This window comes from Monoraphidium neglectum, assembly GCF_000611645.1.
Source record: "Monoraphidium neglectum strain SAG 48.87 unplaced genomic scaffold scaffold00256, whole genome shotgun sequence".
Classification (NCBI taxonomy): domain Eukaryota; kingdom Viridiplantae; phylum Chlorophyta; class Chlorophyceae; order Sphaeropleales; family Selenastraceae; genus Monoraphidium; species Monoraphidium neglectum.
In genome coordinates this window covers 1-22,037 of record NW_014013372.1, presented here as the reverse complement: position 1 = coordinate 22,037, position 22,037 = coordinate 1, and the positions used below count along the sequence as shown (strand labels likewise).

The window sequence follows — 22,037 nt, the reverse complement described above, 5'->3', positions numbered from 1 at the left end:
AAAAGGTGCGGCAGCCTGACCAGAAGCACGCCGCAGCAAGCCAGCGCGCACCAAGCACACGTTTGTGCGCATTTCACCCGCCTGGCAGTAGGGTGGCGCCTGGCGCGCCTCGGTGCTCTGTCATGCTGCTCACGCCGCCACGGCCGCCGCCGCACGCCTTCCGCAGGTGGCAAGGGCGCCAAGGTCGTGCAGTGGGGCGGTGGCGCCCGTCAGCTGTACTACTACACCAAAAACACGCTGCAGGTAAACCAGGGGTTGGGGCCGGCTCGGGGCTTGCAGTGGGGTGATGAGGCGGATAGCCGGGGTAATGGGTCGGTGAGAGGTTGGAGTGGCAGCTGCGCACCCACTGACTCCCCGCACTTGTGGTCTCCAAGGTCACCAACGTGGGCGAAAACGTCAACAAGTCTCTGATGGAGCAGGCGGGCATGCAGGCGGCCGTGCCGACGCTGGCGCGCCAGCAGCCGGTGTGGGACATGTCGTTCGAAGCGGACGGCTCGGTGAGTGGTGGGGAGCTTGGGTGGGGGATGAAAGGGAAGGGGGCTGAGGGTTTGGAAAGGCAGGGGTGCTGGGAAGTCCTTGTGGGATGCAACACAGTCTCGGTGAGAAGCAAAACGCATGCCTTGGTTGGATGGGTGCTGCCAGCAGAACCAGGAACGTGCAGAGCGCGACACCTTGCCCATAGGTCTCCTAGACACCCCTGCACACCCTGATGCGGGCCCAGGCAGACCCAGCGACCGCCACCGAACGCTCTCGCAGCGACCGCCACTGACCACACTCGCGCCGCTCCGGCCGCAGGTGGATGCGATCGTGTCTCTGCAGACGCTGGCGCACCTGCCCGACGACCGCCGCGCGGCGGCCCTGTCTGAGGCCGCCCGCGTACTGCGCCCCGGCGGCGTCCTCATCTTCATCGAGCGCGTCGCGGCCTGCGACCGCGCGCCCGCGTCGCCGCTGCGGGGCCTCATCACGCTCGGCGGGAGCAGCGCCTCGCTGCAGCTGTCAGAGCTGGACGCGCTACGCAGCTCCGCGCCCTCCTCCACAGTCTGGGAGGGCGTCCAGTACGACTTGGCGCTTGAGGGGCAGGACCCCTTTGCCCTCGGCGTGGCCAAGCGGGGCGCGGGCCGCGCGCCTGCGCCTGGCGGCGGGGGCGGCGCGAAGGAGGAACGGAAGCGGGACCGGCGCAAGCCGTCGTCGGCTAAGGGTTTTTAATTGGTCGGCGTTCCGTCACCGTAATTGTAATGCTACAGTCAAAGGATCATGATCTGGCACTGGCAGCAGCGGATTAGCAGCACCAGCGTCCGGCAGGAACGCCACTTAGCTGTGGGGCGTTGGGTCACAAGAGCTGCCATAGGCACCAGGACAGTGACAACTCGTTGCACAGCCGGGCAGAGGGCGCAACGGGGGAGAACTAAGTGGGAGAAGGCCTCTGAGATACCCTACATCATCACTCGGCTGTAAGGCATCCACTTCCTGTGACTTTGCGTCACATGGAAAACAGGGAAGCTGCCCACTCCGGCTCAAAAGCACCGCAAGGTCTGTCGCGGAGGGCTGGGCCTCATGTGCTCAGACAGCAGGTTGCGCAGCATGCTCTAGGCCACGTATTCGGCCCCTGCCAACGCATACGCCCTAGCAGGGCGGCAAGCCCATACACGCAGCATGAGTTCTCCGGTCTCAGCTTTGCTGCACGCCGCGGGCCTGGGGAGGCTATCGGCATGCGGCTTCGCACCCCTAAGCATTGAGGAGTTTCTCGGGCTCAACATGCGGGTGCGTGGGGGCGGTGCAACCGAACACAGGGTATGGAACACCCGCTGATGATCGCTGCAACCGCGCGCGGTGGCGCAGGACCTGGGCCAGTTCCTCAGCGATCCAGCGGACAAGAACGTGGTTTTCGCCCTGCTGAGGAGGCTGCGATCGGAGCTCACTAGCAGAGAGACCAGCGAGCCGAGCAGCGGGCAGCTGGAAGGCAATTCAAGGCAGCAAGGACTGGCCAGCCAGGAAGACCTGCTCGACCTGGATGAGCACGATGGCGACTTGCTTGACGTGAGCACAGGCATGGCAGCGGGATGCGCGTGCTCTGTTGATACGCCCACGCGGCGATCTTGGCGCCATTTCCTCTGCTGGGTGCACAGCTGTGCTTGCAAACGATGCCCCACACCTCCGCTCCGCGCAAAAACTGCAAATTTCCTGTGCTCTTTGTACAGGGTCCGGGGGCGGGGTTCACGCTGTCGCCAATCGAGGCAGCTATGCCCGCGCCAGCTGTGGGAGTGGGCCGGGGCGAGCGGGCGCCTGGTGTGCGGCAGGCGCCGGCAGCTGCAGCGATGGCGGCAGCGGCGGCGGCAGCAGCAGCGGCGGAGCCCCCTGGACCTATCAATGGGGCGGAGGACCCACCCAAGATTAAGGTCGTTGTACGCAAGCGACCAATCAGCCGCAAGGTGGGCCGAAGTAGGCGCAGGCCAGTGAATGGGGTTGATGAAACCAGGGCGGATACGCTGGCAGAAGTCCGCGGCGACCGGATCCACCACGACCTGGCAGGGCGCGACAATTTGGTGGCGTGTTGAGGCGACCTGCATTGGGCGCACGGGATGGCGCTTCGCCGCAGCCTTGCAACGCCAATTGTAGCCGCGCAGACCGCACCGAGCGCGGCGCCGCGCCGCCCCTGCACAGGAGCGCGAGCGCAGCGAGGACGATGTGGTGGAGGTCAGCCGGACGAGCGCGTACGTGGTGGTTAACGAGACCAAGGTCAAGGTGGATCTCACCAAGTACTTGGAGAGGCACCAGGTGGGGTTGATCAGCCACGGGGTTGGTGAAGGAGGAAAACCAACGTTGTACCTGGTGTGTCAGCAGGCAAGGGTAGTGAAGGGCGCGTGAGGAGGGTGCAGTCTCGCATTGAAGGCGGCACGGCTGGCTTGTGGCGAATTGCGGCGGGAGCGCGTGCCGGCGCGGCTCTGCGATGGCCTTGTCTCAGCAGCCGATGCTGCCGCTCCTGCCCCGCTGCAGTTCAACTTTGACGAGGCCCTGGACGAGTACGTCACCAACGACCAGGTGGGGTGCAAGCCGGCTGATTTGGGAAGCTGCCATATGACCATGCAGCTCCGCTGTGCGCGTGAAGCGCTCTGGAGCCACGACTTGCAGCCAGGCGCAAGGCAGACCCAGGCTGCAGCAGCCTCAAAGAAGCGGTTTGTTCATGTTTGCTGGTCTGGTTTATGGTTGATAAAAAAACACTTGGACCCGTCCCGCAGGTGTACCGGCACACCGTGCAGCCGCTGGTGGCGACGCTGTTTGCCAACGGCAAGGCCACCTGCTTTGCGTATGGACAGACAGGCAGCGGGAAAACCTTCACCATGAGCCCGCTGCCCATCCGCGCGGCGGCGGACCTGCTGCAGTACCTGGCGCGGCCGCAGTGGGCGGACGTCAACCTCTTTGTCAGCTGCTTCGAAATTTACGGCAACAAGGTTTGCGGAGCGGGGGCCCAGCATAACTGGGGAAGGAGCCGACGGCACCCAGGGTGTGCCTCACCCCACAGCAGCGCTGACGGGCACGCCGCCATGAGCAAGCACGGCATGCGCCGCCTTTGCCTTCGCAGCGGCGGGTGCGGAGCCGTGCCGGCGTCATTTGAGGAAGCGGCGGAGGCGTGGGGAGGCACAGCGTCGTCAGGATCGCGCGGCGCCCACCTGTGCCTGCCGCCCCCCCGTCCCACCCCCTGGCAGGTGTACGACCTGCTCAACGGCCGCAAGAAGCTCAACATCCTGGAGGACGGCAAGAAGCAGGTCTGCGTGGTCGGCCTCAAGGTGAGGGTGGGCGGCGCACTAGGGGCGGGGCAGCGGTTGGTTTTCTTGGGGTGCGGTGGGGGTTGATAAACGTCCTCGACACACAAAGAAAGACACACTGGAGTGAGCGGGCGGGCGTGCACGCGCGCACACATGCACACACGCGCGAACACACGCAAACACACATTAAATCCTTGTGGACCGCACTCATATCCGCCATGGCGCCCTCAGGAGCACGTGGTGGACGACGTGGAGGTGGTGAAGCAGCTGATTGAGGAGGCCAACATGCGGCGGAGCACAGGCAGCACGGCCGCCAACGCCGACAGCAGCCGCAGCCACAGCATCATGCAGTTTGCGCTCAAGCGCTACATTGCAGGAGGGGCTCACTGCCGGCAGGTGTGCGCAGGCGCAATCCTCGTGCTGGCAGCGGCTCTGTGACGCTGCTCAAAGCAGCAGCTGACACAGCTGCCTTTGTAGGTCGTGTCAGGCACCCGTCAACGCACAGCAGCTGCGGTGGACGCTGTCACATACGTGTCCGAGCAGCGGTGTTCCCACGCGCGGATGCTCGCACATCTGCGACCTGCTCCTGCGCACGCGCGCCACATGCACGCGCTCCAGGTGGGCAAGATTAGCTTCATCGACCTGGCGGGCAGCGAGCGCGGCGCGGACACGTTTGACAACAACCGCCAGACGCGGCTGGAGGGCGCGGAGATCAACAAGAGCCTGCTGGCGCTCAAGGAGTGCATCCGGGCGCTGGACAGCGACGCGCGGCACGTGCCCTTCCGCGGATCGAAGCTCACCGCGGTGAGGCAGGGGGGCGGGAGACGGGGAGTCTCCGGCGACCGGGACAGTGGGGCGCGGGCGAGGGTGGACGCGTGGCTCGAAGCGGGTCGGAGAGGGGCCTAGAGCGCCAGATGGCGAGGCTGCCGCTTGGCATAAAATCAGACTTGTTTATGAGATGTGGCCTGCAGCGCTGTACACCGCCTGCATTTCCGGCTGCGTCAACGCGCACGCCGCCGCGTGTTGTTGCTCTCCGCCCCTGGCTAGGTGCTGCGCGACAGCTTTGTGGGCGAGACCGCGCGCACCGTGATGATCGCGAACATCAGCCCCACGGCCACTTGCGTGGAGCACACTCTCAACACGCTGCGCTACGCCGACCGCGTTAAGGGTGAGCCGGGCCGTTTGGCAGGCGTGTGTGGGGGCTGTGTGCGGGGAGAAGTCTGGGCAGGCACAGCAGCTGGAAATGAGCGAGCGCTTGGCTGCAACAGCCGAGCGTGAGTGATGCGGGTTGCTGCCAAGAGCAAGCACGGCGCAGAAGCAGCTCGCCGCAGGAAAACCTGATGCTGATTATAGTATGTAGCTTGTAGCGCCAACGGGCGGTTTTTGCAGAATGGCTCATGGGCAACCTATGATGGCCGAGGCCAAGTTCAAATAGGGGATAAGCTTCTAACAGCAATGCACCACTCCAGCAGTGCACAAAATCAACAGTGCCCAAACTCAGCAGAGTCTGCTGCTCTGCAGGCACACCCGCCGCGCCTTGCCGAATCGCATCCTGTGATGCGGCCCCGCCCGCCGGCGCCAGCCGCACCCATGACCATGCGCCTCACAGCGCCCCTCCTCTTGCCCGGACCGCCCCGCAGAGCTGCGGAAGGACCGCGCGGAGCGCGACCCCGGCGGCGTCACGCCTGGCGATGACGCGGCATACTACGCATCAGTCGACCGCGCCGGGCCCGTCCTGCCGGGGGGCGGCCTCAGCCCGGCGGCGGCGGCGGCGGCGGCGATTGCAGCGGCGCGCGCGGCGCGGGGTGGCGGCGGCGGCGGCAACAGCGGCGTTGGCGGCGGTGGCGGCGGTGGCGGAGGCGGGTGGGAGAGCCCCTATGAGTCGGATTTTGAGGAGGATGGCTCGGCGGCTGCCTCGGGCGCCGCGCACTCGCACTTTGCCGCCGCCGGCCCCGCCGCGCCTGCCCCGCACCCCTCACAGCAGCGGCAGCAGCGCGGCGGCGGCGGCGGCGGCGGCACCTCCGCGCACGCGTCCGCTTCCACATCGGCGTCCTCGCTCGCGTACGCGGCCGCCGGCGGTGGCGCCTCTGTGCCGCCGTCAGCATCGGCCACCCCGCCGAACGCGAACGGCGGCGCGGGCGGCGGCACGCGGACGCCAAACGGGGATGAGGTTGACAGGCTGCTGGCGGCGCGCGAGGGGCTGATGGAGGACATTCTGGAGGAGGAGGAGGAGATCATCGCGCTGCACAGGCAGCAGATAGAGGAGAGCATGGACGTAGTGCGCAAGTGGGTGGCGCGTCGCACGCCGGGCGGCGGGGGTCGCGCAGCACGGGGGAGGGCGGGGGCGCGCAGCTGGCCGGCGGCTGCAGGGGCGCCCTTTCAAGTGTAGCGACGTGTCGACTGGCTGGACTATGGGCGCTTTCTAAGACTTCCCCTTGCAGCATACACTGCCGTGACACAAACAAACATACAAACGCACACACACACGCGTACACACACACCCACACACACACGTACCAGTGCATACACACGTATCCACACTCAACCATAATCACATCCACACTCTCGCCGTCCCTTTCCCCTGGCTCCCCCCTTGCACCATGCAGGGAGATGGCTATGCTGGCGGAGGTCGACCAGCCGGGCAGCGCCATTGACGCCTACGTGGAGGCGCTGGAGGCCGTGCTGGCTCAGAAGCTGCGCGGCATCCACCAGCTGCAGGCGCGCGTCGAGCGCTTCAAGCAGCAGCTCAAGCAGGAGGAGGTCATGAGCACCACGGTGCAGCGGGCGCGGGTGTCCAGGGCGCGCACGTGACGGCAGCAGCGGCGGTCGGCTGGGGAGCGAGGGCGCGGGCGCGGGCGGCGGCACGGCGGCGGGCATGGCAGCAGGGGGCGGCCGCCTGCTAGGATGGCGCGTCCGCTGAGTGGCGGGTCGCGGGGCCCGGGCGGGCGGTCGCGGCAGTAGGCACGTGCGTGGCCCAGTAGACTTCACTAGTGTAGTGAGTAGGGGGTGCATCTGGGCAGCTGGGTCCCCACGTTCAATGTCCTGATTTTGCTTGTGCCACTGGTCTGGCGTGGTGCACAATGGTGTTGTGAGCATGACTGCTCTGGCTCTGCTGGCGCGCAGCACGCGGCGCGCCCGCCAGCCCCCATCGCGTCACTGCGGCCTTCCTGGCTGCTGCCCTGTTGATGGGTTCACACTTTTCAAACGAAGCGTAACCAGCCTGTCAGGCTGGGCGGCGGGCAATGCCCGCAAGGGTTGATGCGTACGAGGGCGCCGCCTCGAAACTTCATAAGCTGCCTTGATGCGCTTGGTCAGTCGCGCTGCCGATTCGCCCATGGCCGCTCCGTATCGTCATCGACGCATGTGGCATGGTTGCTGCCGGTCATGGGAGGCCCCTGAACTGCTGCAACGTGGATGAGCAAGCTGAAAGGTGGAACAAGGCCAGAGAAGTTGCAGGAGGGTGTTTAGGTACGGTGTATGGGGCTGGGGAGCGCACTCCTGTCGGGCTACCAGGTCGGCATGACGGCAGGGGCCTCAGGTGATGAGGGTCAACGCGCAACTGCATCGAAGCTAGGTGCCTCATACGGTACGTGCAATTTCGAATGCGTTTGAGCACTCAAGTCAACACGATTATACATAATCTTATCAACGTCGTACACAAGTAATCCGCACGAACGGCTGCAACAAGATCGCTTAGAGGCCCTCCTGCATCGTTTTACCGCAAGTAAACATCTTCTACAGTCACAATCAAGCCTTCGACACAGCCCATTCCCCCGAAGGTGTGCGCGGGGTCGGTGGCTTGATGAGAACGCGGGAGAGTTCATCATTTGCAGCCTCGGTCGCATGAAGGGGCATCTGCGATTAAAGGGACGTATCGTGCTGCACCATCATTGCACAACGGAGCATCATCCAACGATCCTTGATGCTTTGCATTCGCTGCAGAGCATACAGACAGCACCCGCCATGGCTGAGGCTGCTGCACCTCTAAAGGCAACCAGGTGAGGGGCCTTGTCCAGCCTCGATTAATGTTCACCTGTATGATATTCGTCAAGTGGACAATGGCCATGCCGCTGTCCCCGCCTGCCAGCGAGTCGCGCACGCACCGTCAGCGAAGACCCCGCTTCCCGCTGCTTCGGCGCAGTGCTTGGGCGCCCCAAAACCAGCCCGCCCCGCCTTCAAGGTCCCCCTGACGCGCGCGGCCGCACTCCTCGCCCCGGTTGAACCCGAACAGGCAAGGCTCTGTGGAGCCCTTCACCCTGGTGGAGGGCCCCGAGGCCTGGTATGCCAAGGACTACCGCGGCCGCAGCGACTGGGTCACCGTGCTGTCACCCACCCACATCGCGGAGCTCGATGCCGCCGTCCAGGTCAGCATCAACCCTTGCCCCTGGCGCCTGCATGTCATACACCCTCGGCTGGCCTCGCCGACCCACTGCATCCACCCGAGGGCCCTGGGCTTGCAACCAGTCCGATGCTGGCCTGCAACCGCGGGCACAGCATCTGGAGCCCCGTCCCATCGCCCACAGGCCCTGAGCGCCCCCCCCTGGCGCCGCCACCGCTCGTCCCTGGCATGCAAATGCAGGGCATTTTGCGCTCGGGCATCGACCTGCGCAGCCAGCTGCACAAGGTCACGCGGGAGCAGTTCCCGCTGCCCACGCTGGGCCCGGTGCTGGACGGCGTGCGCGAGGAGGTCCGCGCCGGCCGCGGGTTCGCCCTGATCCGCAACTTCCCCGTCGAGAGGTGGGGGATGGGGGGATTACGGTGTGCTGGTAACATGACGCCTTGGATGCTGCAGGAGGGAGTGCGTTGTCTGCGGCTTGGCATGGCGTGTCGCGGCTCATGATGGCCTTGCTGGGTCCCCGCTGGTTTTGGGCGCGCGACAGCCGGCCCACGGTCCGTGCGCTGTCGCAATCTCATGACTCCCCAGGTACACGCGTGCCGAGGCCATCGTGGGCTACTGGGGCCTGGGCCTGTACTGGGGCAAGGCGGTGTCCAACAACAAGGCAGGCCACATGATCGGCCACATCAAGGACATCGGCCACGACCCCAACAACCCCCTCACGCGCCTCTACGCCACCAACGCAGCGCAGCCGTGAGTGACCGTCTGCTCGCGGGCTGTGTTGCGTGCGCTTCCAGGGCCGCCGGCCTGCTCGCGTGCTGCCTTGAACCACGATCAGCATGCTGCTCAAAGATAGTGCCCTGGTTTTGTGCGCGGACAGCGCATGCTAACCTCCCTGTCTCTTTCACGCGCGTACACACACATACCCACACACACACCGGCGCTGCACTCGGCATCAACTGTGCTCTCACCTGCTCCCCCTCACATAGTCCTCAAAACAATGCTCAATTTTGGCCGCCAGGTACCACAACGATTCAGCCGACATCGTGTCGCTGCTGTGCCTCAAGGCCGCGCGCTCCGGCGGCCTCAGCAGCTTCGCCAGCAGCATCACGGTCCACAACGAGATCCTCAAGCGCCGCCCCGACCTGGCGCGCGTGTTTGCTGGCGACTGGTACTTTGACCGCAAGGGGGAGGTGCCGCCGGGCAAGAAGCCGTTCTTCGCGATCCCGGTGTTCAACTACCACGAGGGTTACCTGAGCGTAAACTACAGCGACAACTACTACCTGCTGTCGCAGCGCCACGCAGAGGTGCCGCGCCTGACCAAGGTGCGCGGCGCGTGCGGTGGCGCGAGCGCTGGGTGTGAGTATGGGGGCGCGTGCGACGCCGGCGTGGAGGGGTCGTTGGCGCGCTCACGCACACGGGGTAGCTGGACCCCAGGCCTAGCGGTTTTGCGGTCTGGGCCGACGCTGCAGCCAGGCGCTCGGAGCCGGCCCTCGCATTGCTGCCTGGACATGTCCGTTCAGCCGCAACCCGGCCGACGCACGCGCCTGCGCGCGGGCCCCTGATTCTCCCAACCAGCACCGCAATGAATGTTCTCCACCCCAACCTACCCAACACGCTCCCGCCCCCCCTGCCCCCCAAAGGCCCACTACGAGGCCATGGAGCTGTTCAACCAGCTGGCCCGCAGCGACGAGCTGCGCCAGGACCACATGCTGCAGCCGGGGGAGATCGAGCTGCTGTCCAACCACACGCAGCTGCACACGCGCGCCGCGTTTGAGGACTACGACGACGTGGACCAGCGCCGCCACCTGCTGAGGCTGTGGCTGGCGCCGGCGGTGGACAGGCCGCTGCCGGAGAGCTACAAGGAGATCTATGGCGGCAGCGTCGAGGTGCGTGCACGCGGGCGCCATGCCTGCGCGCCACCCGCGAGATCTTGCGCATCCAGGCGTGCGTGCGCCTTGCTGCGTGCCAGCTGCGTCCCAAACCGCCTCGTTTCATCGTCTGCGTGGTCGTGGCCGCCGAGCTGCCTGCTGTCAGATGTGTGAAAACTCTGCTCCTGTGGCCGTCACATGCTCGCCCTTGGTGGGTTGCGCTGACGCCTCTTTGTGTGCTGCGTTGCCCCTGTGTTTCCGGTAGGTCGGCAACCGCGGCGGCATCCACGTGGAGGGCACCGAGGAGCACATCTCCCTGGAGGCAGAGTGATGAGGGACTCAGCATCCAGGCGGCGCCGCAGCCCTCGCTCACTGGCCGGCCGAGCCGAGCTGGCGCACGCCGGTCCGCCCTCTGGCAGGCAGATGCTTCCAGGCGTCAAGACACACGAATGCGCGGCGCCCGCTGTTTTTGAGCGAAACACCTGAGGGGCGTCGCGCCCACTACTGAGCATCGTGAAAGTGGACTAGGCGGCGTGACACCCCTTAGGGTGACCAGCCTGGACGGATCAAAAGTTTGCCTGGTCGAGCTATTGCTGGCGCAGGCGCGTCGCGCAGGTGTTGAGCAGTGCTGACCTTTCCGGGGCACAGCGGCTCGCAAGCAGCCCGCTGCCTCCCCACCGCAACAACACAACGCTTGAGCATGGCAGCGCGCGACGTAGTGACCGCGAGTGCTCGTATAAATTACAGCCCACTGACTGTTGTCGCGCAGAGGCAAAATGCTTCGCACTCCCTTATCCTGCGCAGTTGCGCCCCAAGTGGTGCGGCCTTGTATACTGCTGCGATGTCTTCTGTTTTGAGACAATTTCACACGCGCACCTTGCAAAACCACACGGCCGGCTGCCCACACGACGCGCACCTCGCGCCAGGCGCTGTGCAGGGCTCCCACCCTGCGTGCTGCTGCAAACACCCCCAGCAGCGCTGCGATTGTGCTGCCTTGCATTTGTAACCATGAGCTTAAGATCCATCCGCGGCTGCAAGGTGTGGTGGCCAGGGAGCGTCGCGCCTCACCTGGTGCGCTGAGCAGGAAGGGGTTAATACTGGCAGCACAGTGCCGACAGTAGTAATGGTGTGGAGGCCGGATGATGTGATCACATCATAATGGCACGCATGAAGCCAGCGCTGGCGCGTGTGGGAGTGCGACCAGCAATGTTGGGTGTGATCCCAGGTGGCGCCCGCAAGTCCACCCGGAATTTCTGGCAGCGGCGCATACCAGATGGCACTTGGATGGATTCCAGTGCCAAACGCTCTGGCTGCCTGCTGACCTGCTGACAGCTGGCATCGAGTGTGACGCTTGCCAGGCGCGGGTGGTGCAGCTGTCGCGGCTGGTGCGTCGGTGCCGCATCGGTTTGTGGCTGGATTCGGCTGGGCCGTCTGTTGCAGGGATGGGTTGTCCCTGTGGGTCAACTTGGAACGGCAGCCGGTGGGCTAGCTGGCTGAAAGTCTTTTACTCGTGCATCAGATTGCGTGAGCGTTGTCAGGGAGAGTGGAGCTGCGGTGATGCAATGTTGCAGGTTTGCAGGTGACAAGGTGAATGATTGGAATCAAGATCGCAGTGCTGGCAGCACAGTAGTTCACAGATGCGGGATTCACCCCTGCAATTGTGGTCAACAACTTTCAGGAGCTATTAATACTGTGGGGCACCAGGCGGCATCGCCCATCCATGTATGCACACAGCAGTCAACTGGGATGGAGGCTGCATTTGGCAGACGGGGGAAAAGGTGACCGACAATCGCCCAGCCGGCGGTCGGGTGTCCAGCCATGAGACTTGCCAAGTGATCCCTGATGTATCCGAGCCGTGTACTGAGTCCATATCCAGCGACCCTTGCGCGATCCATCTACGTACATGCTGAGCGTTCGAGCTGCATCAGATCGGCTGCCATCGACTGCAGCCTCAAAAATGTTTCCGTAGAATTGTCTTTTAGTGGGTAGTACATCTGACGGGTGCAATGGCGGGAGTAGCCCAGCTGCACTACGATGAGGAGGACTGTCTGGGCTTGGAGCTATTTGCAGCGGAGTTAGAGCTCCTGCTGGCCACCAGGGATCGCAGACCCGATCAAACGCAGCTGCTGGAGCTGCTGCAGAAGTTGCAGACCTCCATCAGCGGCGCAGAGCCAGCGGTTGTCAAGCGCTGTCAGAAGCGATGTGAAGGCGCCCTAGCCGACGTGCTGCGCAAGGGCGCGTGTTCGGTGGTAAGTCTGGGCGTTTGCGGACCAAGCACGCCTGCTGGGCACGAGCTAGTTGGGCCTATTGGCGTCGGCGTGATTGGTGTTGACTGTTGACAACAGCGGCCTTCCAAAACAATGGCAGACGAACTCAGCGGCTCCCACCGCCTTGCGCGAGCAATCGACTTCGGCCGGCCGCAGCCAGGCGCCCCGCTGACCGCAGAGCCAGCCCCGCGCGACTATTTTCATCGCCGGTGCTGCCCCGCCCGCCGCCGCCACGCCGCAGGTGCGGGGCCTCGCATGCAGCTGCATGAGCAGGCTGTTTGCCGCCGGTGACACGCTGCCGCTCTATGGCCGCGTCAACGCGCTTCTGGGAGAGCTGCAGGAGAAGGAGAAGGCGGGCGGGGAGGTGCGGCGCGGCGCGGCGCGGCCGCAGCTGTGTGCCCGGCCTTGTGCACGCCCGCACGCACGCGTTGTGGAAGATCCTTGACCGGGCGGCATTCGAGCTTGTCGAGGCTGCGCGGGCGTGGTGCACTGCCCTGGGTGTGAGCGGGTTGCCCCCTGAGCGCGTTCTGCCCCTTAAACGCAGGCCCAGCGCCTGGCATCGATGGAGCTCCTTGCGGCGCTGTTCTCCGCGCACGGGCGGCGCCTCGGCAGCAGCGGCGCTGAGGCGATGGGCATAGCGTCCAGGTGCGAGCGGCAGTGGGGGCAAGGAGGCTGGCGGCATTGGTGAGCGCGCCGCGAGGGCGCGCAGCGCGCTCAGGGCGCAGGCGCGGAGGCTGCGGCAGTTGATGGGTGGACAGCTCATCCAACAGCTGTCATATTTTTGTCGCATGCTGGTGTGCCCCCGAGCCTGAACAGACACAGGCACATGCATAAGGTACCCCTTGCCACTCGTGAACTTGTGCGGTTGCGCCTCGCCGCGATGGCGTCGGCCTTGGCGCGATGGCGACAGGACCGCCGGCAAGGGCGCCACGCCCGCGCTGCGAACCGCGGGGCTGCGGCTTGCAGTGGCGGTGGTGGACGGGCTGAACCCCCTGGATCGCAACGCGGCGACCGTGCATGCAGAGGGCTGGAGGCTGTTTGACCGGTGCATCAAGGTGCGGCGGGGGGGGGCCTTAAGAGGGGTCTGGCGCGGCGCATTCCAGAGTCTTCATCTGTAGGGCCAAGTGTTCCAATAGAGGCAGGCCTTTTGCAGAGAGCTGGGCTGTCGCAGGCGGCTGGCCGGTCCTTCAGGGTGTTTCTGGCTGCGGGCAGCGGTTAAGGGGTCAGTGGCATTGACTGGGTTGCTGAGGCATGACGGGAAACGTGTCGGCGCGCTCAGGACAAGGCGTCCGACGAGGGCCGCGCCCTGGGGGCGGCGATGCTGGCGTCGCTGGCGCGCGCGGGCGGCGGCGCGCTGTGGGCGGCGGGCGGCACGGGGTGGGAGGAGGGCTGCAGGGCGTGCGCGGCGGCGCTGGAGGACGGCAGCGAGGTGGGTCGCTGAGCCAGCGGGGAACTTGGCGGCGCGACAACCATGAAGGAGCAGCTGGGAGTCTTGCAGACTCACAGGAAGGGCTCAGGAGCGCACACAGCGCTGGCATTACGTTGCAACAGCCATCATGCCCGGCGCGTTGCGTCCGATCACGCCGCGTCACGTTTGCCGGGAGCGCAAGGCAGGCCGTCGAAAAGAGAAACCCATGGGCGGCCCATCGGGATGACGTACCTACGCAGCGGAGAGCGATTGCGCCTCGGCCACAAAACTTTGACAGACGCGCACGCAACTCCATAAGGCCGCACAAAGGCACGGCGCCACGCCTCGTCCCCTTCCGCGTACGTCCCCCCTTCAACACAAACGCCACAGGCGGTGCGCGAGGCGGCTGCGCTGGCGCTGGCGGAGCTGGCCGCCTGCCCCCGCAGCCCCGATCTGGGGCTGACGGCCGCCCTGGAAGCTGAGAAGAAGCCGGCAAAGAGGCAGCAGCTGGAAAAGGTCGCGGCGGGCGCGTTCAAGGCGGCGCTGGTGGTGCCGTTTGTGGAGGCGGCGGTGCGCGGCAGGAAGGTCCGTGCATCGGGCGCGAAGGACGCGGGGATGGGAACGGCGCTTCAGGGGGCAAGCACAGCTGAGCAGCGTGGATTTGGGGCGTCGGGTCGCAGCATTTGGCAAACAAGCGACACCTTGACGCCGTGGCGGGCTTTGGCCTCCTGGGTGGTGATGGGCGCCTGCGATACGATGACGCGCACCCTGCGCACGCGGGCCCCTCGCTTGGTGCCCCCAAAACCCGTCCGCCAGGATGCGTGCGTCGCGCTGGCGGGCGCGTGGGTGTCGTACGCGCTGGGCCTACTGGGGCGCGGCAAGCTGGACGCAGATGGGCTCGTCGACCTGGGGGTGACGGCGGTGGCCATGCTGGAGCCAGCCAGCAAGGCGGCCGCCGCGGCGGACGCGGCGGCGGCGGCGGCGGCCAAGGGGGCGGCCGCGCAGGAGCCGGAGCTTGGGGCGTGCCTGGCGGGTGGGTGGCACGTGGGGGCTGGGTAGGCAGGGGTGCGCGAGCGCGGCGCCGCGGCTTGAAGGGGTGCGAGGCCCGGGCGGCGACGGCAGCGTCGCTGGGCGTGGCTCGTCGGGCGAGGCCGTGTGCGAGGCCCTCGCGCCATGTGCGTGCGCCAGCTGCTGGCCACTGACTGTGCGTGCACGCGGTGCAATACGCAGAGGGGGAGATGCCCCATGCGCAGGCGTGCGTGGTGTATATCTTGAGGGTCGCCATCATACGCCAGGTGGGGCTCTCAGAGGGGAAAAGGCAGCGCCCCTGGGGGGGTGGGCGGTCCCAGCAGCGTTGTCCTGCTCAGTGTGACCTGCAGGGAGAGGGTGGGCGCCACTGTGAGCCCGCAGTGCTGGCTGTCGTCCCGTCATCTGCGTCGACGGGCGCGCATCCCAGGCCAAGGGGCAAAGCTGCCTGCAGGCAGCTCCCAAGGCACAGAACGGGGAAGCTGTCTGCCGGCACGGGCCCTGACGGTGCGTCCCCTGGGCTTGCGCCGCTCATCACCGTGTGCGCGCGCGCGCATGCTGCGTCCGCGATCTGCGGCTGCTGCGCAGCTGCCGGAGCAGGGCCAGCGGAAGCTGCTGGACCGGCTGGCGGGCGCGGCGGCTGGCGGCATCGCCCCGCCGCTGGTCACTGCGGCGCTGGAGGGCATGGGGGCGCTGGTGGAGGTGCTCGGGGAGGTGCCCCTGGACGCGGCCGCGGCAGTCGAGCAGGCGCGCCTCTTTGTCTTTGTCCAGCATGGCACCAGATTTTTTGACTCTGCGCTGCAGGGGCGGGGCGCTGACCGTGGCGCTCATGAGTCCAGCGGCCTCACCTCTCATGGCGTGTTTCTGTTTCAGCAGCGACCACGATGAGGCTGCATGCACTTGCTCCAGGTGATCTCCACGCTTCTAATTGGCAATGCGGCCCTTGCCTGCGACTAATGCCTGCCTTTCGCCCGCCCGCCTTCCGCCCGCGCCCTGCCGGCCCCAGGTGGTCAGCAGCAAGATCACCTCCCCCTCCAGCTCAGTCCGCCACCAGGCCACCTCCGTGCTCGCCGCCCTCGCCCTGGCCGCACCCCCCCTGATGGCGAAGCTGCTGGGCAGCTACCTGGAGGCCGTGGAGGCGGGCGCGCAGACACTGCAGATGCTGGCGGCGCCTTACAGCAAGCCAGGGGTCGTGGGCAGCAGCAAGCTGGGCCCAGGTGCGCTGTTGACGGCGGGAGCATGGGGCAGATTTGCTTGTTCGAGCCCGGGCCGCGTGCGGTGTTGCCTGGCAGCGGCAGAGGAGATGTGATGACCGCTTAAACTCCTGACCCAAGGGCCGCAGCATTGACGGGGAGGAAGGTTTGCATGTTGGAGCGCATTGTGGGCGGGAGATGCTGTGGCGGTGCGATCGCTTTGACCAACAATCCGCATGTAACGGCGGCCACTACGCTGCCGCGGCCAACCGCGCGCGCAGGCACGCCGCGCGCGGCGCCAGACAGCCAAAGCCGCCACGCAGTCGACGCGCTGCACGGCTACGCGCTCGCGGTCGGCGCGCTGCTGGTCGCCAGCGCCCGCAGCGCGCTCGGGGTGCCCAGCAGGCTGCCGCGGACGGCGTTCTGGGTGGCTAAGCGGATGATCTTGCAGGTGAGCTGGCGGCGGTGGCGGGCGCGCCTGCTGCGGCTGTCGGACACCATTGCTTCCAACCCTGCGCGTCCCCTGGCACCTCTGCCCTCTGCTGACGCGGGCGCACGGCTGCGCGTTGCTGTCGGCCGCGGTGTGGGATGTTTGGGGGTCGTTGGAGGTCTGCGGGCTAGAAACGCACGCTGCGGAGGAGCGAGGCGGACGGGCCCCTTCCGCGCAACTGCCAGCCTGTTGCAAAAGGGGTTCAGGAGGCAGTGCGGACCCCATACAGAGCGTTGGCCCCCAGGCTATCCACAGGCCCGCGGCTTGGTGTGCTTCTGCCATCCCTCCCCCCCCCACACACACACTCTCCTCCCACCCCGCCAATTGCAGCCCTACTGCAGCGCGCACTGGGCTGCCGCTGCCGAGCGCGATGCCGGCTACCTGCTGCTCGGCGCCCTCTGCGCCGGCGGCGCCAGCGCAGACATCCTCGTGGGCCTGTCAGAGGCGTCCCGCAAGCGCGGCGCGGGCGGGGACGCGCTGTCGCTGTTTGCGGTGGCGCTGGGGCCGGGCGCGAGGGGCGCCGTGGACGAGAAGAGGTGAGGCGGGCTGGTGGAAGTCGGCGGGGGCGGGCGGCGCACCGCTGCATTGATGTTGGTGGACGCCTGGGCTCAAGCCACGTTCGTCAGAGGTTCAGCTGCTTGTTGGGGGGTGGAAGCCGAGATGATTCCAACACGCCCGATACTCTACACACCATGCTCATGAAATGCGGGGCCCATGTGTTGATTGCACCTAGAGCTGTAGGCAGCAAGGGCTGTCGATCTGACACAACCGAACAGCCCAGCCTGTTGCGCGGCGCCCTCACGACCCTCCACGCCCCGCCGCGCGCCCCCGCCCCTCGCGCCGCAGCTACGCGGGCCGCCCCTGCGCGGAGGCCGAGTTTGCGGTGGCGCTGTGGTGGCGCGCGAGCGCGCTGCAGGCGCTCAGTGCGTACGCCCTGGGTGTGATCGCCAAGGGGCTCGTGCCAGACCCCCAGGCTCAGGTACGCGCCCCTGCGTGCGCTCTCTCCATCTCTATCTCTCTCTCTCTTTCTCGCGTGCGCGCTCGCGCGTGTGCGTGTGTGTGTGTGTGTGTGTGTGCGTGTGCGTGTGTGTGTGTGTGTGTGTTTGTGTGGTTGTCTATTTGTCAAACAGAGCAAGAAGAGGGCGCGGGCGTCCGTTGGCAAGGGGCCTGGTTCCTGCCTACTCCCCGGTGCCGTCTTCGCCCTGAAACCCCCGCAACCGCAGGCCCCCTCTCCGTCACACAACCGCAGCTCGCCGAGGGGTACCTGCCGCAGCGCCTGCGCTTCCTCCCTCGCAGCCCTGAACCTCCATGAACGCGCCCTTACCCAGTGCAGCCTTCTACTCCCCGTCCCCCCCCTTGGGCCCCCAAACCCTTCCCCCGCAGATCCGCGCTATTGCGCAGATGGTGGCCCCACTCCTGGACGCCCTGATCTCCCAGCCCGCCCTCATGGACCCCGCCCGTGCCCTCCTGTCTTTCGCCGCCGACCGCAACGGTGCCCCCACCGCGCCCCCCTCCCCGGACGCGGCCCCCGGGGGCGGCCTGGCCTCGCACCCGCACGTCGCGGCGGCGGCAGCCACCCTGCAGCTGCGCCTGCTGGAGGCGTTCTTCTACATGCCAGGGGCGCAGCTCTTTGCGCCGTGCCACGGGGCGCTGCTGAAGATCTGCTGCCGCCAGCTGCAGGGCGTCGGCGGCGCCAGGGTGTCACCAGGTGCGCGTGCCACCAGTGCGCAGCCCTGCCCCCGTTTGCCCGCCTTTGGCCACAGGGGTTTAGGGTTGAAACCCCAACCCTAAAACCAATTCCTTGCCTTGGGCCAAGGCAGTTTCCCGATGTGGATGCTGTCAGCATGGCCCGTGCCCTCGTAGACATGCCGGACGCAGGTCAAAACTTTGTGAAAATTTGTGGCGTACCAAGTTTGGCCCGATGGCGGACCGATGACGCTAAACGAGTGTCACCGCACAACACGTGACGTCCGTCCACCGCGCCGCGCGCACGCACGGCCCATGCACCCGCAGGCGCGGCGGCGGCGGTGGCGGCGACGAGCCTGCGGCACATGCTATGTGGGCAGGACGCCATTTTGGGCCCTTGGCTCCCGGGCAGGGAGCTTCTGGAGGACGAGCTGAGGGCCTTCGCGGGTGGGTGGGGGGCAAGGGGCATGCGTCCAGCGAGTGACCATGGGTGTTACAAACATGAGGAGGGGTCTGGCTTCCAGGCGATCAGGTTTTCGTACAGCGGTGGTTTGTGCAATGGCGGGGTGGTTTACGGTCGCGTGTTGTTTGGCGTGGGTTTCGTGCGACGGGGTTTAAAGGAGGGAATGGGATTTCAAAGCGGCCGCTTGGTGGGGCCTTCCGCGCGGGGGTGCCTGGGGTGGGTGGTGCCCCCTGGCGGCGCGCGGCACGGGTGTGCTGGGCCTGGGGGTTAAACATGAGAGCACCAGGCGGGCTCGCAGTGCTAGCGCATTTCAAGGGGGACTTTTGCCTGTTGCGTGCCGCGCCCAGCCCTGCTCCCACCATGCGCCACGCCCTTCCCTTGCGCCCTCCCCACGCTGCGGCCCTGTGGCCCTTCCCCGCCCCCCGCCAGGTGAGCGCGGCGGCCCCCAGCAGCACCCATGGGAGGCCGGCCTGGCGTTCACCGCAGGATTCCTGGGCCACACAGACACGCTGCTCGCGGGATCACGGGGCGACGACGACGCGCTCGCGCTCCTCGCACCCGCGCCAGCACCTGAGCAGCAGCAGCAGCAGCAGCAGCAGCAGCAGCAGCAGCAGCAGCAGCAGCAGCAGGGCGCGGAAGCCAACGGGACTGTTGCGCACGAGGGCCCGGCGCCGCCGGACGCGCCCTGGCTCGCCGGCGGCGGCGGCGGCGTGTTTGACGGCGGCGCCCCCGACGGCGGCGAGGGCGTGCAGCTGCGGCGCGCGCAGGCCGACGGCGTGCGCGTGCACCGGCGGTTCTTCCCCTACCCCCAGCCCTACGGCCTGGGCCCGGCGCTGCTGGAGGTGCAGCTGTGGCTGCTGGGGAAGCTGCTCGCGTTTGTCCCCGTCAGCGCCCAAGTCCAAGTCCTCCAGGTGCGCCCGTGAACGCGGGCCGCCGTAGCTTTCCTGCAACGCCGCGCTGCGCGGGTTTTGCTCCGCACGGCTCCTGTCGGCGCTGGCGGCCCCCTTGCTGCGCCGCGCTGCTGGCTCGCCACCCCGTTCAACGCCCTTGGAGCGGCGCCACAGGCTCTCTCGCTGCTATTCTTGATGCCCTCGCTGCTTGTGTGTGGCGCTGCTCAAACCCCGCAGATCCTGGCCACCGCGGCCTCCCCCAAGTCCCACCCCCTCTCGCGCAAGGACCCCGCGGCCGCCCGCCAGCGCGCCGCCTGCTGCGAGGCCGCGCTCGTCGCCACGCTGGCTGGCCTCGCGCCCATCGCCAAGCGCGCGGCGCGCAGCAGCAGCAGCGGCGGCAGTGGCGGCGGCGACGGCGGCTTGGAAAAGGTGCGGCGCCGCGAGGGATGGACGCCCGGCACCGCGCACCCACGGAGCCGCACAAGCGGCACGAGCAGGCGTGCATGTGGGACGCGCGGCCTTCACCCCTCGACAATCTGCGCCGCGCCTCGTCGGACAATTGGGTCGAGCCGCTGCACTCGCGCCGCCCGCCTCGACGCGCTGTGGCCGGCCAGCCGCGCCCGTGTTGCGCTCATGCCCCCAGCGCCCGCCGGCGCCGCCGCAGGTGGCGGAAGCTGCCCTGGCGCTGGCAGAGGCCCTGTTGGAGGACCAGGACGCCTCAAACCCCGCGCTGCGCCGCGGCGGCGCCGAGGTCGTGGCCGCGGCCTGCTGCATCGGGAGCGACGCGTTCGCGCTGCAGCAGGTACTGAGGGGGGAGGATGGCGTGACGCCGGGCTTGGCCGGGCGCTTTCCGCGGGGGATGGCTCCATCAACACACAGGGGGAGGGGTGGTGGCTTGAAGCTTGATTTGGGTTCCCTACAGAGCCGGATGGGTTTGCACGTGTCTGATATAAATGGAGAAATCTTTGACAAAGACAATTCTTCCTTGTTTCCTCCGCTCGCAAACCCCCAATCTCCTCCGCGCCGCAGGTGCACGCAATGTGCGCGCAGCTCGCGGCCTCCCTTACCGACGAGGCGCCGCCGCCCGGCAGCGCTTACACCAGGTGCGCGCATCAGGCTGCTACGCGCGGCCTGCGGCGCTCAGCCCGCATGGCCGCGGGGCGCCCGACCCTTGCGCCCATATTCAAAACTGCGTTGCAGTCTGGGGGATGCACCCACACACTCCTACTCCGCACGCTCCGATGGCCATTCTGGCCGCCCCGCCGCTGCCCGGCAAACACCCGCGCCCCTAGAGATGCCCGGCTACGCGCACATCGACTAAACCCTAAACCCCCGCGGCCACCTAAACCGCCCCCAGGGACGCCCTCTGCCTGTCCCTCGGCTGCGTGCACCGCGCCAAGGGCGGCCTCGCCCTGCGCTCGTCAGTGGGCGTCACGGTGGAGCACCTGGTCTCAGTCGCCTCGCGCCCCGCCGGCGGCGCGCCGCTGTGGGCGCTGCAGGGGCTGCTGTGCGTCGCGGGCGCGGCGGGGCCCGCGTACGGGCCGCACGTCAAGCGGACGCTGCAGCTCGCGGAGGAGTTGCTGGTGGGCGCCCGCCGGCACAAGGCGTTGTGTTTCCGCTCGCCTGCAGTTGACCTGGATTTGCCAGGTCGTGCCAGCAATTTGCCGCGTGCCGTCCTACAAGCTTGAACCTGGGTGTCGGTTGTCCCCGGCTCCCGCCGCCCGCTCGCTCGCCCTCCCAGTCCGTTGCGCCCCGCATCCCTACGCCTGCCAGGTGTCGTCCGTGGGCGACGCCCCGCTGATGCGCGTCGCGGCCGCGCGCACCGCCAACGCAATGGTGGCAGTGCTGGGCCCCGAGTTCCGCCTGGGGTCGGCCTCCTACCAGCGCATCAAGTGCCTCGTCACAGACACCAAGCCCGCGCCCCACGACGACACCGTGGTGGCAGCCGCCGCGGCGGGCGGCGGCGGCGGCGGGCTCGCGCGTGGCGAGGCGACGTGGGCGGCGCTGGAGCAGGTGGGGGGTGAGGAGGGCGGCAACGCGGCGCGGGGCGGAGCTTGCGGCGGAGCAGCTGCCGGGCGGCTTCTTGGCGGCGCCGGCGGCCGGTGTTGACCTTGAAGCCGCTGTACCCCGGCGTGCCGCTGCTTTCGCACGGTTTGCGTGTTGCTGCTTTAAAGCACCTGACCCATCCCAACTCCTCAACGACCCCACGACGCCGTTCCCCCTCCTGACCCTCATCGCAAAATTCGATCTGAACCCTTCCGAACACAACCAATCCAACCCACCAGGTCCTGTTTGCCCAGCAGCTCGTCCTCTTCGCGCCCCACGCCGTCCCGCCCGGCAAGCACACCCCGCTGTTGCTCGCCACCCTCGCGTCCGCGCGCCCCGCGCTGCGCCGCGCCGCGGCCGCGACGCTGCGCCACCTCGCGGAGCGCGACCCCGCGGCGGCGCTGGGGCAGAGGATCGAGGGCCACCTGCTCGCCGCCCTGGAAGCTGAGTCAGAGCCCCAGATCGCCGACCAGCTGCGCGCGACGCTCGCCGTGCTGCTCGCCGCCGGCGCGCCCGCGGCGCCGGGCCGCTGGCTCGCGCTGCTCTCCGCCGTCGCGCTCGGCGCGCCCGCGGGGCGTGGCGGCGCCGGCAACGCGG

The 22,037-nt window shown here is 67.4% G+C and overlaps 3 protein-coding genes across 3 annotated transcripts; all 3 read left to right on the top strand.

The window, feature by feature from the left end:
* Positions 1–2,240: 2,240 nt before the first annotated feature.
* MNEG_2303 (kinesin family member 2/24) lies at positions 2,241–6,575 on the top strand (the record flags this gene model as incomplete). Its single annotated transcript, XM_014049221.1, has 10 exons — positions 2,241–2,429; positions 2,662–2,775; positions 2,995–3,039; positions 3,237–3,449; positions 3,705–3,785; positions 3,996–4,160; positions 4,383–4,568; positions 4,812–4,932; positions 5,405–6,050; positions 6,371–6,575. The coding sequence occupies 10 exons, from the start codon at positions 2,241–2,243 to the stop codon at positions 6,573–6,575; spliced, it is 1,965 nt and encodes a 654-aa protein (XP_013904675.1).
* A 1,152-nt stretch (positions 6,576–7,727) lies between these two features.
* On the top strand, positions 7,728–10,302 carry MNEG_2302 (hypothetical protein; the record flags this gene model as incomplete). The annotated part of the gene is made up of 7 exons (XM_014049220.1): positions 7,728–7,762; positions 7,996–8,128; positions 8,344–8,501; positions 8,689–8,853; positions 9,122–9,425; positions 9,744–9,989; positions 10,237–10,302. The coding sequence occupies 7 exons, from the start codon at positions 7,728–7,730 to the stop codon at positions 10,300–10,302; spliced, it is 1,107 nt and encodes a 368-aa protein (XP_013904674.1).
* A 1,675-nt stretch (positions 10,303–11,977) lies between these two features.
* Positions 11,978–21,407, top strand: MNEG_2301 (hypothetical protein; the record flags this gene model as incomplete). Its single annotated transcript, XM_014049219.1, has 21 exons — positions 11,978–12,220; positions 12,480–12,602; positions 12,783–12,883; positions 13,149–13,293; positions 13,518–13,667; positions 14,037–14,231; positions 14,463–14,679; positions 14,877–14,941; positions 15,261–15,431; positions 15,679–15,889; positions 16,147–16,448; positions 16,686–16,891; positions 17,202–17,334; positions 17,739–18,063; positions 18,369–18,488; positions 18,934–19,415; positions 19,632–19,823; positions 20,059–20,196; positions 20,424–20,497; positions 20,752–20,977; positions 21,168–21,407. Coding segments are annotated over 21 exons (4,059 nt in total), but the record flags the coding sequence as incomplete, so codon positions are not given.
* Positions 21,408–22,037: the final 630 nt, after the last annotated feature.